This window comes from Aristolochia californica, unplaced genomic scaffold (assembly GCF_029961685.1).
Source record: "Aristolochia californica isolate CCGP_79_NKW_82.1479 unplaced genomic scaffold, dmAriCali1.0.hap1 SCAF_7, whole genome shotgun sequence".
Taxonomy (NCBI): Eukaryota; Viridiplantae; Streptophyta; class Magnoliopsida; order Piperales; family Aristolochiaceae; genus Aristolochia; species Aristolochia californica.
This window is the reverse complement of record NW_027182268.1, coordinates 33,293,321-33,309,252: the sequence shown is the minus strand read 5'-3', so window position 1 is coordinate 33,309,252 and position 15,932 is coordinate 33,293,321. Positions and strand designations below refer to the sequence as shown.

The window sequence follows — 15,932 nt, the reverse complement described above, 5'->3', positions numbered from 1 at the left end:
AGCTGACGTTCTCTAACTGGCTCTCTCGAGTCTCGGTTAGAGTCGGAATAGCTCCGGGAATGGTCGGAAATACGTAACCGACGCCGGAGGATGGTCGAAAAGCGGAAGTTGCACCGGAGAAGCCCTCTCGGATCACTTCTCGGTCTGGCGAGCGACGACTGTCGAACTCACCTCGACGGAGACTCTCTTGAGCTCTCCTCGGGTTTGTTCTCGGTGGACGACGGTGGCGCGGCGGAAGGTATTGGCCCGGCGAACGACGGTGGGGAACTCCTCTCGGGTCCTCCCCTATTTTCGGTCAAAAAAACCTCTGTTTTGGTCTCTGTTTCTGTTTTCTCTTCACGCTCCTTCGACCCCCTTCGTTCGACGCTTCCCTTTCCTTTAAATATGATTTTTCTTATTTTAAAACGATTTGCCCTAGAAATTACTTCCATTTCACTAAGGGCATTTTGGTAAATATTTTCTTCTCCACCCAAATTCTCTTGAAATTCCATAATTGAATCTATAAAAAGCATTTCGGGAAGAAATAAGACTAAAAAATAATGAAATATAATTCAGGAGAGAGAAATATGCAATATCGACAGTGATTAATGCCAAATTTAATAAATGCTCATTTCATTTGAAAACCGATAAGTAACCACCTATAACACAATTATGAAGGTTATTCTATTATAATTAACCTAGTTCTCATGTCAGAATATGGCATCTATCAGGGGATGTGAGGAGGGGGGAAAAAGCCAGCGTTGCGTGTCCTTCAACTCAAAGAAGATCAAACAAGGCATTCTTCAAGATGTTGAAGGAAATTAAACCGTGGAGATGAAGGACCCCTTCATCCCCCTCATCGAGATGAAGCTTTATCTGTGCTCCACTAACGACTTCCAAGTGTTAAAGGGCGTTATGCGGTTGAAGATCATCTCGTCCCTCAAGTTGACTAACCCCCCTATTGTCTATCTTGCTATGATCATACTCTTAATTATAGTTGTTGTTGTTTTTGTAAGCCTTACTCTTACCGCTTTTATCGTGATAAAAAAATTAAAAAAAAAAAACTATTCAGAAAATTATTCAGGAAACTTCCAGGAGCCTTAGGAAAAGAAATTTATGATAAATGGTAAAATGTAGAAACAGCCAACCCTAGATCAGTCTATTCTATAGGACAAAGAACTAAGTTCATAATGACTATCCTTCAAGAAAAATGTACGGATATTCAGATACAAAGACAACTCAAAGGAGATGACTAACAGATTTTTACAACTCAAGCTTATGGCTTAAAAGATTCAAGCCCTAAGCCTAGAAGACACAAAAAAAATTTAAAAAAAAAAATACTTTATCAGAAGATCCAAAAGTAGAAATCCTTTTCTAAACAGAGATAGACATGTTAGAAGATTTAACCCAAAAAGAACTTACAAGAATAAACTTTCTTGTTTCATTTGTGGTACTACTTTCCTGAAGAGTCTGATACCAAATTGGAGGGGGTACTACTTAATCTGGAGTATTTAAAGATCTTTGTGGCCTTTTGTCTTCTGGGTATTAAGATTTGTCTTGGGGTTTCTACGAATCTTCTATAGGAATATAATGATAAAGTAAAACAGACAAAACTAAATATGCAGAGGTTAAAGATAACTATTGCTAGAGCTATAAAAACAAATATCATGCGTCTAAGATTCTTACTATAATATTGGCAGTTAGAAATATATAAGAGTCTAAAATGTCTACTAATTGTTCTGGAAGGAAAGACAAAGTACCCAAATAACTTTAAGACTATTATTCCTAAGAACAGGATGCTAAAATAAGTTCCTATATTTTAAATCTTCTTCCGTAATACAAGGCTTTATAAAACAGGGCAAAGTAGATATAGGAAATGGGTAAGAAAAGTAGGACTATTCTAGAAAATTGTTTAATTAAGTTATATGCAAGCCAAATAAACATAAAAGTAAGGTACATTGGTGTTGTGGCTTCCGGGAGTGATGCTTGGCTCAGCAGAGGCGTCTGTCAGGGCTTAGCCCTCACCTAGAAGTTTTCAGCTTGAAAAGATAGACACTAAAGAGTCGGGCGGAAAATCAAATTGCAAAACTTCCAGGGCAACTCCATAAACATTTACTGTTTAGATCTTTGTCTGATTTCCCACAATTTTCAGACACTCAAGACGTACAGAGGTGTGTGCTTCCCTAGTATATAGCTTCAGCCACGGGCTCCGTCTACGTTCCTAAAACTCAAGAAGCCCTAACGTCTCTGTGGACAACAACGGGCATAAGTCGAAACTCTGCACCGTGCAACTTCAGAGGGTTACACAATGCTTTTTCTAAGCGCTTGAGATGGATTCGATGTAAGGGAAAATCATTATAGATCTCAACAGAAAAGTTTAAGGAGTTCCCTTCGGGAAGACCCCTAAACTGTGGAAATTAAAAGAAGAAAACTTACTTTTGAAATAGTTGCAGTCAACGAGTTTAGGAGAGTTTCAGGATGGAGAAAGAAGAAGCCATGGGAATCAAGCTGAAGTTCACTCTTTCATTCATAAATTTTCATTTGTACAAATAGCTATATATAGACAACTTTGGCCATCTCATGGAGACATTGGATTCCTCATCCGGGTGCGCTTTGGGCCCCATCGTCAAAGTAGGTTATCCAAATATCTTCTCGGTGTGTGGCCTTGGTTGTCCATCAGCTAAAAAACAAAATTACAAAAGTCATGGTTTTCTAAAACCGTGGGCCAAAGGCAAACTTTACAAAAGTAAACCATGGGCTAAAAGTACATAAAAAGTCATGGGTTCTAAAAACCATGGGCTAAAAACCATGTGCTAGAAAAACCAGGGGAATCTTCTCAAACGGTGTGTAGAAACCATGGGCTGAAACCATGGATTAGTGTTGTCTTTTGGAAAGTTTTGAACTTTGGATTAGTTGTCTTTTGGAAAGTCTTGATCTTTGGAGTAGTCTTTGTCTTTTCTTGAACTGTGTGTTAAGACCATGAGTAGAAACCATGGTTTTGTCAGATTGTTCTTCGTAGTAATGGTCTTTTTGAAAATAGTCTTCTTTTCTATCCTCTCTTTGTAATCTTATCTTCGTATTTTTATGTCTTTTCTATCTAGTCTCTTTTTTATTTATGATTTTGCTTTTGTCTTTTTGTCTTCATATCATTTTTCGTCTAGGGTAGTGAGATTCTGAGTGGCTTCTGAATCATAGTCGTAGTTTTCATCTTCTTGTGAATAACACTGGAGGCTTTGAGTTGGAGTAAAGCCTTTCTTGCTAGATGTCTCTGTCTTTGAATAGCCTTAGTCATTTATAAATTCTTCAAAATATTCTTTCATCATTTTCTTGATTTCTTCTGGATCTGTGTATTTTTTTTCTTTTTCTTTTGTCTTCTCTGGCATTTTTGGCAAATGCCCAGCCGTCAACGGACTTGATAAGTCTTTACCGGCTACTATTTGAGCCGGACTAGTTAGTGAGGGGATCTTGGTACAAATAGTACCTGTTGCCTTGGCCTCAAGCCTTCTGTTCTCTTCTTCTAATTTTTGAATATACTCTTTCTGGAAATCATTTTTCTCATCTAGAAGTCTTCTCTTTTCATTTAGTCTTTGAATGGTTCTTTGACAAAGTCTCACAGTGGTCACAAAATAGAATTCTCTTGTTATCCTTGGCAACACCAGAGGATACTTGGTCTTCTCTCATATGTCTCAAAGAGGGGGCTATCTAATAATTGGTTCCTATGGTTAATTTAGCTACTTCTAAGGCTTCTTGCAAATTGTTAAAACCTTAGTAAATAGGTCTTTTGAAATTCTGGATACTTGCGATAACTTTTGTCCAAGAGTGGAAGACTCCTGGAGTATTGACCTTGGAAACTACATAGAAATTAAAACTTTTCTTTTTCTGGGAAAAATATTCTGAAAGCCCGTTAATACTGGTTAAGAAATATTTTTGGTCTTTGGGAATTCTTTGGTAAGAAAGCCATAAATTCTGTAGTAAACATTGTTTTTCTTTCTGCTTCACAATTTTCAAATTTTCTAGCCATGATTTCTAGTTTAGTATTATGTAATCTGTTGTGGATAGTGTTGTCTACTGGTTCTATTCCAAAGAGCTTAAGGCAAGGTATGCAAGCTTCTAAAAAACATAAATTACATAGATTACATTTGGCTCTATTTTTCTTTCTAGGATATCAGGCACGTTTAAAACAAGGATTACTGTCTAATCCTGTATACCAAGACCATGTATGTGGAGGTTTTCTTCTGTATCTAAGATTAAGTCTTCATCTGATTCTGAAGAGTCTAAAGGGGCATTAGGTATACCAATGGGGTATAGAAAACTATTGTCTGGGTATAGAAAACTAATCTATGTGTAAAATATTATACAGAATTGCAGAATACATGTATATTTTTGCAATCACAACTATAACTAAGGTTATAAACAAAATAAGCATAAAAAGTTTTTTTTTTTTAACACTATGAAAGCAGTAAGAATTAAACTACTAACTATGACCATAACAATCATAAGGGTACGGCAAAAAACAAAGGGAATTTCACAAAAACAACCATTTAAAATAACTTATTTTGAAAAACGACGACATCATCAAAATATTTTCACAAATACCCAACTTTGACCAGTCCACTGCATGTGTGCAGTCAAAAACAACGCGTAAGCTTTGACTGCTTGTGTCGCCACATCATCAATACATTAAACATAGATCAACACGTCGGCTGCCACGCCATTATTTTACCATGTCATTTGCCATATAAGCTGCCACGTCGTTATTTTGCCCTGTCATATTGTGCCACTAAGCCCTCACTTGTTTGTTTTTTTCTCAAAAATCTCTCTTCCTCGATCTTTCTCCTCTAGCCGCTGGTGCCGCTCGGCCTAGCCCTCGACCCCCCGCCCCCCCCCACACCCCCCATCATCTGCTCTCTTTGTCTCAGCCTCATCTCTCATTTTCTTTTCCGCTCCCCTCTGTTCATCCTCTCGCCGTCCCTTTCTCAAAATCGAACCCTATAATTTCCTCTCAGGACCCCCTCTCTTATTACCCTATTATTTCACTCTCTCGCCGCCTCTTCTCTCAAAATTGGAGCCCTACTCACCCTCCAAACCCGGATTTGAATTTCAGAAACCGATTTAGTAGGGTGATTTTTTAGCGTTTTTGTTTATTCAATCTAATTGCTGTGTTTAATTACTGTATTGATTTTTTTTGTGATTTGCTGTTTAATTACTGTATTGACTTTTTTTGTGATTTACTGTTTAATTATTGTATTGATTTTTTGTGATTCACTGTTTACTGTCGATTGCAGATAAATTAAAATTATTGTAAAGTTTAACTTTAGTTTATGGATTTTCTGTATTTTAGTTTATGGATTCCTTTGCCATTGAATATTGTATTTTTTGAAGTTGCTAGTTTAATTTTAGTTAATTTCATTTAATTTTCTGATTTATGAAGTTGCAGTTTACTTGAGATAAGATTTGTAGTTGCTAGTTGTTAAATAAATTTGAAGTGTCATGGAATGATTATGCCATGTGGTGAGGAGCTTTGGGTGTTATAAATATCCACCACAAGGGTTTTTTTGTTTTGTGTATGTTTTCTTATGTTTGCCCTAGTTACTAGGATGGGTACAAATTTTGATTAAGAGTAGGTTGGGTAATAGAAAGTGGGTTGAGTCACCTGCACGGGCGTCCATTAGCCAACGAAACCCGACCCCCATCACTGACGAGGTACGGTTCGTAGTGACTGCGAATTCGTATGGGGCTCTACCAGGGTTGTTCAGTAAATTTGGACTTAGGTGTGTTTTTGCATTGTTAGGACTAGTTATCTGTTATAGAATTAGTTGGATTAATTTTTAAATGTTGAATAATTTTGAAGTTCTATGGAATTATTTTTTTGTCTATGTTTTATTGAGTTTCCATGTGTCCCTAGGGATGGGTAGAGAGTCTGATTAAGAGTAGGTTGGGTCCAGTTCAAACTAGGTTGAGTCGCCTGCACGGGCGTCCATTAGCCAACAAAACCCGACCCGCATCATTGACGAGGTACGGTTCGTAGTGACTGCGAAGTCATATGGGGCTCTACCAGGGGTGTTCGGTGAATTTAGACTTATGTGTGTTTTTGCATTGTTAAGACTAATCATAAAAATTAGAACTTAGATATTTTTTTGTATAAATAAACTCTTACTAATTTATGTTGTTTTATAGATTATATGGCGTCAGTGGTTGGGTTCTTCTGTCGATACAATGGATAATTGAAGGAGAAGTCTGGATATTTTGATAGTTATGATGGAGGTCAATCACGAATGATAATGATTGCGGTTTCGACTAAGTTTAGCGAGTTCTTAGTAATGATGTACGAACTCACGGGGTGGGATGGTGATACTCATCAAATGTTTATTAAGGCCAAAATTCCATTTTTTGATGGGGTTTTTGTTTTCTTACATATGCAAAATGATTATGATTTGACTCAATTATTTGTGATGGTTTCAAATAATCGATCTATGGTTGAGCCCATGGAAGGGAAGGTACGAGCAATCAAAACTTTATTGGTGAAACATTCTATCCCCAAGAACAAGAATTACCATGTACACAGGAGTAAGTATTTATGTTCGTATATTTATGATATGAATTGTTAAGTTTACACGACTTGTTTTTAAGTACAAACTATTATCTATATAGGTGTATAAACAAGGGCGTGAAGTGGGGTTTTTGAACCCCTTGTCTATTGCATCACTATCTGAGTGTAGAACATCTTCTCCCATGTAATTTTTTTACCCTTTTGTTGTTAAATGTGTGAAATTTATGTTATCCCTATTCGGATTTTTATGTTTATTGTTGTGTTTATTCAGGGTTGTTACTGATGATGAGAGTGATAGTATTAGTGATGATAGTGATATTGGTTTAGAAGATATTGAAGGGGAAGGATATGAGATATTTGAAACCGGAGTTCATAGTAACAAAGTTGAAACAATAGATGCAATTGGGTACCTGGATATATATGAAGATGCCTGGGAAGTCAATACTAGATGTATCAAAGATGATTCTAGAATAATAAATATTTTAGACTCAACATCAAATAATATTAGCGTGGGTCAAATATTTGAGGATAAGACCCAAATGATATATTTTTTGAGAAAATACTCGATTGAAAGACATGTTGAGTATGAGACATTGAGGTCTAGAAGTTATGATTATAAAATTTAATGTTGTGTAGATGGATGCCCTTGGAGTGTTTTTGCATCATGTGATTGAAGGATTCGTCAATTTAAGATAAGAAAGTATGGTGGAGATCACACATGTGTTAATAGTATCATTCGTCACAAAGTGTGTACATTATCTTTCATTTGTAAAGTCATTATGCCAATAGTGAGGGTGAATTTTACTTCAAGTCCTAATGATATACGGCTGATCATAAAAGATAAATATTATATCTCTATCAAGTATGGGAAAGCATGGAGAGCAAAATGTAAGGCTATAAAAGCAATTTATGGTGATTGGGATGAACCATATAATCTTTTGTCACGGTTTTTAGATGCAATAAAAGAGGCGAATCCAGTTAATGAATATATACTGTGTTGTGAAGAATTTGGCCATGAAAGGATGTTTAAGTGTGTTTTTTGGGATTTTGTGTCATCCATTGCAGGATTCCAATACTGTAGACCCCTTATTAGTGTTGATGGAACACATTTATATGGGAAGTATCCTGGATGTCTGTTGATTGCTATTACTCTTGCTGGGAACGGTGGTATTTTTCCTCTAGTTTTTGCTATTGTTGAATCAGAAAATCAAGACACTTGGGAATGGTGTTTACCTTGTCTAGATCGTTTTGTTATTAAAGGAACAAAACCATTCACTCTGACAGATCGTCAAAAGGGTTTAATAAGGGTGGTCCAGAAACAATTTCCACCTCCTGAATGTTATCATCGTTTTTGTTTACGTCATTTAGTTGCCAATTTCAAGAAGACGTTCAAAAATGAAACATTGAGTGCTCTCATATGGTCTGTAGCAAAGAAGACAAATATTACTGATTTTGATCTTACGATGGAGTTGATTGAGCAGCAAAGTGAGAGAGCAAAAGAATTATTGACAGAAGGACAATTGAGTCCTGAGTTTTGGTCATTGGCACCCGATGGCAATGTACGCTTTGGTGTGTTGACCACCAATATGTCTGAATGCTTTAATAATGTTCTGAAAGGTGCGAGAAGTCTTCCAATTCAGGCATTGGTGGCATCAACCTTTTATAGATTGAATAAATATTTTGTGAAAAGACATGAATTTGCAGGAAAGATGACATCGTTCTGTATTCCCTCTGTTGATGCTTCTCTAAAAAATAAGATGGATACAGCAAAGTATGTTATGTACGTCAGTATTAGAATAATATGTATGGAATCACTATGGAGATGTAAACAATCGGGGCATAACTCTAGAACATGTCGAAACCTGCCAGTTAACGCTCCAAGAAGTAGCAATCCAAGGTGAATATTTTCATTACTCGTGAAATTTAAATATTACTATTGATAATTGCCTTTTATATTTTGGTATTCTATATGTATTAATCAGTCATTTTAAAATTTTATATTTTGTAGCTGTTCTTAGTGGAAGTTGTGGTTTGTGCTCATTTGGTAAAAGCCCTCGTTTGAAGATGAGGGCACGTCAGTGGTTGAGTTTCCTGATGGATTCACCATTCGTGTAAAGACTGGTAATGATTTTATCGTTTCCTCTGTACTTTTTGTTTCATTTCAACATATAGAGTACTTAGTTGAATGTATTAAGGTTTATTTTTTCTCATTTCACGTAGGTTGAAGATTTGATCTCCCCATCTGGAAATAATCAATCAAAAGCTCGGATCGGATGGGTCCTCCGGATTCGTTTGTAGAACTTGTCCAACAGGTAAGAGTTTGGCAGAAGACTTTTCCGATATAGATGACAGGAGCATAATGTTAAACTGAAGTGTAATGAACAGAGTTGCAGTAATGAGATAACTTTCTTGTTGTTTGCAAACTAACATTTCACCTGAAATGGATCATTTTGGTGATGAATGAAATATCCTTAATTTTCTGTCTACATTCCATTTATGTGACTATGTGTCTTGGGACTAAAAGATTGACAACTCTGAGAACCAGTTGAGCCTTGGTTGTATTTGCAGCAAAGCTGTGAACCAATCAATAAGAAAATTAGAAATGTTTTGTGGGTAGTTTTGTTACTTCTATATGTTTCAGTCCACTCGGAAGAGGAATCTAAATGAATTGTCAAAATACTGCATGGTGTAGCAAAATATAGGAGAGGGCACTTGGTGGCAGGGGCCATGGTTGTTAGCTTGCATAACTACCATTGAATTTGTAACATGGCATTTGGCAGGTATAGTTTGAAGTTTGTAAGATCTGAGAGGATCGTGGATGCAGAGTATCCCTGGTTTCTTTTGTAGTATTATCAGATGCTTCCTTCTAGTGGTTCCTGATCAGTGTGATGATTTGTTGGTGAACAGGTCAGGAGCCTATGCCTGTATTGCTTATGTAACATTTAGGGATCCTCATGCCTTGGAAACTGCTGTCTTGCTCACTGTAAGCTTTTTGTGCTCTTTTGAGAGAAATCTTCTTTCCTGTATTAGTTCATTTGTGTAACTGAAGTTTGTTGTAGTTTCACAATTTCTTGTTTTATATGGTTTCTATCGAGGGTAGTCTTTTCTAGCAATCCAATTTCTTGAGTTCATGAAAGGCATGTTGGCTAGTCACTTATGGCTAGTCACTTCTCTAATGATCAAGAAAAGGCTAGCTTTTGATTCTCCTATGCTATCAACTGTTTTATTCATCTACTTCTTTCAGTAGTTCAATGAGACCGCTTTAAACCTTGCTTTCATTCTTTTTAGTTCTATGAGGGAGTAATCTAGTTGAACATCTGATATACTTTATTTTGTTACCGAAGTTTTGTCTACTTTGTTGTGTAGGGAGCAACCATTGTAGACCAGAATCAAAAGTAGTTACTTCTCCTCCGGTGCCCTTTGGGTTTCTGGTGCTCTAATGAAGGCTTCTAAAATGGCTGCTGATTTGGCTACTCATGGCAGCAACCAGAGTTGAAGAACAGACTACTGGGCTGAAGAACTCTATTCAGAAAAAAAAATTATGTACCAAGGATGGTAACCTTTACAACTGAAGTCTAATATAATGGGAGACAGTTTATGCCTATTAGTGAGTTAAAATGCTCAAAATAACAGTGGATTGGGTTTTGTTTCTGAATGGAATGCACTGTTTTCTGATTCAATTAACCCAACTGGCCTAACTTGCAAATGTGATTCGGTCAGTCATGGCAGTTCAAAAGGATGAATAGTATTTGACATTTTCCGATCCTTAAAAAGGACGCAATCCGGTCTGTTGTTCTGTTCAATTTTTTAACCTTCATCGACTTTGCTAAATTCAGGTCAATTTGCAGGTTTGATTCGCTAAGGGTGGTAATTATAATTAAGTATATATTTTACTATTTTATTCTTTTATAAAAAAGTAACATAAATAAAAATATAAATATTTTGTAAATATTTATTAATTTACCCTTTTATTATTTATCCAATAAATTTTATTTTATAAATATTCTTTTCTCCGTATGCAAGTAAAAAAAGCCTCTCTTTATAAATATTGATGATTTAGTTTAAAAATACTTGCTTGAAAATAATTTAATAATATATTAATTAATATATTAACATGATTAATCATATTATTTTCATTTCTATAGGTTTTTGTTAGATTTATCATGATTTCAAGTAGAATTTAAAATTTATTTATCAAATAATTAATTAAAAAATCTAATTACTTTGTAATCAAAATTATTAATAATTTTGGCTTTTTCTATTTTTGGCTTCGAGACATAAAATTTATTATTTTTCCTAAAGAGATCTTAGATAAATATCCAATATTGTAGATATTAGGTAATAAAAAATGTATTTGATTTTTTTATTTTAAAAAAAATTATTCAATTTTTTTATTTAATGACGTGGTAAAATAATGATGTGGCAGTCGACGTGTTGATCTATGTTTATTGCAATGATGATGTGCGACACATTAGTAGTCAGCTTACGTGTCGCTTTTGATTGATCACATGTGCAATGGACTGATCAAAGTTGGGTATTTGTAAAAATATTTTGATGACATCGTTGTTTTTCAAAATAAGTTATTTTAAATGGTTATTTTTGTGAAATTCCCCAAAACAAATTTTTGTAAATTCCCAGAAGGTACGAGCTAAACTCTTACTGTGTGAATCCTTGTCTCCCTTTCCTCAGGTATAGGGAACCCAAGACAGAGATTTGTGTGTTTTCTTAGCAAATTGTTTCTGCCATGTGCTCCTTCTATGTCCCAGAAAACAAAGCCCTAAAGCCGCATTTGGCAAAGACGGGTGAACACTGAGGATTTAGGACCGTGCAACCTCAAAGGAGAAACACAATGCTTTTTACGCAATGCATGGGATAAACCCCAGGTTAGCGAAAATTACAGATTCATACAGCAAGAGTTTTAGGAGTTCCCTTCAGGGAGACCCCTTAAGTTATAAAATAACCTTTGAAATAAAACTTACTTGAAAGTAATGATATTGAGGAATTCAAGATCGGCGTTGGGTTACGAAAAAGGAATTCATGACGTGTTGGAAGAAAGGTATAAGGAACTTGGATCTATTCATTCATAACTCTTTGATGTACAAATGAATATTTATATACAAAACTCGGCTGACACTGGAAGACAAAGATATTCATCCGGGTGTTCATTGGGCCCCATCGACAATGATATTCATCCAGGTGTGTGCTGGAGTTTAAAGTAGCTAAAAGAAATTACACATTTTTTATAAGTAAAAAAAAACATATGCCCTATACTATGGGCTAAAACAATGTGCAGAAATAAAACTACCGGTCTTCAAACCATGGTTGAGTTGGAGCTCTTTTTGTTTTCTCAAACATTTGATCTTGCTGGAGATTGAAGTTATCTTCAAGAAACTTGATGTCTTCAACTCTTCCTTTTGTCAGCATCAAGTGAGCGCTTTTCTAATCTTCTCAGTGTCTTCTGTCTTGCTGTCAAATATTCTTTTTCTAAATCAAGTACTTTCTTTATATCTTTTCTATTTTAATCTTCTCAGTGTCCTCTGTCTTGCTGTCAAATCTTATTTTTATTTACCATCCAGAGTCGTCAAATTATGTACAATTTCTAAGTCAAAATCATAGTCATTATCTTCTTCTTGGGAATAACATTGAATAGTCTGAGTACCAGTAGATCCAGATATACTAGAAGTTTCTGAGTCTTGTTTCACATATCCTTGATCTTTAAGATATTCTTCAAAATATTTTTTCATCATCTTTTTTATCTCTTCTGGGTTTGTCTGATTTTTGTCTTTCCTATTGTCTTCTGACATTTTTGGCAAATGTCCAGCCTTAAACGGATTTGTTGTGTCTTTACCAGCTACCGTTTGAGTTAGACTAGCTAGTGAATTATCCACACTAGTAGGTATCTGAATAGAGAAAATACTTGTCAATCTGACCTTGAGTTGTCGATTTTCTTCATCTATAGTGTTAATATATTCTTTCTGAAAGTCATTCTTCTCTTGGAGTAATCTTCTATTCTCATTAAGTCTTTGTATGGTCTTGGATAATGTCTCATAGTGGTCACAAAAAAAAAAAATTCTACTGTCTTTGGCAACTCCATAAGACACTTGGTCTTCTCTCATGAATCTTAAAGACGGAGATATGTAATAATTTGTTCCTATAGTTATTTTAGTAGTTTCTAAAACTTTTTGTAAATTATTAAATCCTTTGAAAATTCTGAATACTTTCTGCTACTTCTGTCCAGGAATGGAAAACTCCTGGGATTTTTCCTTTAAAGACTACGTAAAAATTAAAGTTTTTCTTCTTTTGGAAAAAATACTCTAAAAAACTGTTAATACTGGCTAGAAAATACTTATGATCTTTAAGAATTCTTTGATAAGATAGCCATAAATTATCTAATAAATATTGTTCTTCTTTTGTAACTGTAATACTAGGTAAAGTTTTAAAAGTAATATTTGATCTAGGAAAAACTACTAGTTTCTGATTACCAAAAGTTAAAAATTCTTGCCCATAGCTATTGAATCTGGAAGAGGATGGTCTCAATGAACTTTGATCTGGGGGATCTATCTGTTCATTTAACAAGGGATGAATTAAAAAATCTTCTACTTATTGTATCTGCAAGACTATTATTTTTTCCCTTAATATATTCAAATTCTATTTTATATCCATTTCCAGTAATTATATCTACAAGATTTAACCATCTTCTTCTACTTATCTTATTTTCTTTACTTCTTTGAAAATATTTTACTATCGCTTCACAGTCAGTTTTTAATGTAAATTCTTGTTTGCCAATTATAAAGAGTCTAAAAGCTTCTAAAGAATAAATAATGGCTAAAATTTCAGCATCTATGTTGTTCATATTACCTTTTTCTTTTATTTTACCACTTGCATAACTACAGATGCGTTCTTCTTCTTTAGATCTATATTTATAGGGTTTAGCAATGAGTACTCCTCCCCATCCTATATTACTTCCATTTGTTTCAATAATAAGATAATTAGAGTCTAATGGCATTTGTAGTTTAGATAGATTCTGGATTTTTTCTTTTACCTTTTTGACTAAATTTGTCTACATGGTTAAAATATTTTTGACCATTAGGAGATGTTTTTCCACATAATGGTCCTATAATTTTTCCTATATCTTTGGTAAATGGTCTAGCATAATTTACTAATCCTAAGAATCTTTGGAGTTGTTTGGTATCTGAAAGATCATCTGGCATGTCTAAAATTTTCTTAGAAATATGATCTTGTAGTTCTATTTGTCATTGTCCTATATTGACACCAAGAAATTTTATGTATTCTTTAAATAATTCTACTTTTGTTTTACTAATAATGATTCTTTCTTTTATAAACTCAACTAAAACTAATTGAAGATGACCAATATGATCTTCTATGGTTTTACTAAAAACTAATATATCATCTATGTATACTAACACAAAAGTATCATATTTTTAAAAATATTGTCCATTTTTCTTTGCAAGATTGCTGGTGCATTGTTTAGATCAAAAGGCATTACTAACCATTCAAAATGTCCTTCTGGGCATGTAAAGGCTATCCATTCTATGCTATTTGGGTGCATCTTGACTTGCCAAAAACCTGATTTGCAATCAAATTTACTAAAGATTTTCTTATCTTTGATTTTATTTATTAATTGGGATTTATCAGGGATATTATAACTATCTGTGACTGTGTTGTCATTTAGTCTCTTATAGTTAATTACCATTCTAGATTTTCCTCTCTTTTTCTCACTATATTTTCTTACAATAAATGTTGCAGATCTATGTGGGCTAATTGATTTTCTTATAATTCCTAAATTTAATAGCTCTGTTATATGTTTTTTGAAATCTTCTTTGTCTAAATTGGTAACTTCTATATTAGTTGTCTTAACTATGTAATTTGATCTATTTGTTTGTCTATATTTTGTTGTTGTCCTTTACTGGTTTTAAGATAATCAGTATTGTCTAATAACTTTTCTATTTTTATTTTAATTTGTCTAAGTTCTTTTTAGATCTTATTACTAGCATGTTCTAATCCTACAATTTTTAATTTTAGATTCAGTGAAAGGTTTATTAATAGGTCTACTATAGTATTAAACTGGGAATTATTTCCGTGAAGTACGTGCTCTTCAGAGTTAAAATGACAAGAAAGAGTAGAATTTCCTATATGCTTTGTTTCTATCTTAGTAGGTATTCTTAAATCTAAATATTCTATTCTTTTATGTGGTTCTAGGTCTGATGGCTCTGATACCAACTAGTGAGGGTAATTCACTAGCTAGTCCAACTCAAACGGTAGCTGGTAAAGATACAACAAATTCGTTTAAGGTTGGACATTTGCCAACAATGTCAGATGACAATAGGAAAGACAAAACTCAGACAGACCTAGAAGAGATAAAAAAAGATGATGAAAGAATATTTTGAAGAATATCTTAAAGATCAAGAATATGTGAAATAAGACTCAGAAACTTCTAGTATATCTAGATCTACTGGTACTCAGACTATTCAATGTTATTCCCAAGAAGAAGAGAATGACTATGATTTTGACTTAGAAGTTGTACATAATTTTGACGACTCTGGATGGTAAATAAAAAGAAGATTTGACAGTAAAACAGAGGACACTGAGAAGATTAAAATAGAGAAGAGCCGAGTTCCTTATACCTTTCTTCCAATACTTCATGAATTCCTTTTTCGTACCCTAGCACCGATCTTGAATTCCTCAATATCATTGTTTTCAAGTAAGTTTTATTTCAAAGGTTATTTTATAACTTAAGGGGTCTCCCTGAAGGGAACTCCTAAAACTCTTGTTGTATGAATCTATAATTCCTTTCGCTAACCTGGGGTTTATCCCATGCATTGCGTAAAAGCATTGTGTTTCTCCTTTGATGTTGCATGGTCCTGAGTCCCCAGTGCCCGTCTTCGCCAAATGTGGCTTTAGGGCTTTGTTTCCTGGGACATAGAAGGAGCCCATTGCAAAAGCAATTTGCTAGGAAAACACACAAATCTTTTTGTCTTGGGTTCCCTATACCTGAGGAAAAGGAGACAAGGATTCACACAATAAGAGTTTAGGACGTACCTTCTAGGAGTTTACAATTTTTTTTTTTTGCCGTACCTTTATGATTGTTTTCATAATAGTTGTTATTGTCATAGTTAGTAGTTTAATTCTAACTGCTTTCATAGTGTGTTAAAAAAAATGTTATGCTTATTTTGTTTATAACTTTAGTTATAGTTTTGATTGCAAAACTATACATATTCTACAATTCTGTATAATATTTTACACATAGGTAAAACCTTTAAACTATAATTCTAGATAAGTTTCTTTCTTTCTTGTATCTGTCTCTTTCTTTCTCTTTTTATCTTTTAGACATCATAGATTAGTTTTCTATACCCCAGACTAGTTGATATCAGATAAGGTTTAT

At 34.3% G+C, this 15,932-nt stretch overlaps 1 protein-coding gene across 4 annotated transcripts in view; it reads left to right on the top strand.

The window, feature by feature from the left end:
- The window catches only part of LOC137937742 (uncharacterized), a 31,829-nt gene extending 21,571 nt beyond the window's left edge, over nt 1–10,258 (top strand). The window contains exons 3-9 of one of the 4 annotated variants that reach the window (XM_068782896.1): nt 6,157–6,546; nt 6,631–6,713; nt 6,801–8,426; nt 8,538–8,650; nt 8,750–8,841; nt 9,437–9,512; nt 9,896–10,258. In XM_068782896.1, coding sequence (XP_068638997.1) covers nt 7,309–8,426; nt 8,538–8,547 — 1,128 coding nt within the window. In that variant the 5' untranslated portion in view covers nt 6,157–6,546; nt 6,631–6,713; nt 6,801–7,308 and the 3' untranslated portion in view covers nt 8,548–8,650; nt 8,750–8,841; nt 9,437–9,512; nt 9,896–10,258. Of the gene's footprint in view, nt 1–6,156; nt 6,714–6,800; nt 8,427–8,537; nt 8,651–8,749; nt 8,842–9,436; nt 9,513–9,895 lie in introns of all 4 variants that reach the window. The other 3 variants (XM_068782895.1, XM_068782897.1, XR_011109645.1) reach the window with 3 other exon arrangements.
- The last annotated feature ends 5,674 nt before the right edge of the window (nt 10,259–15,932 follow it).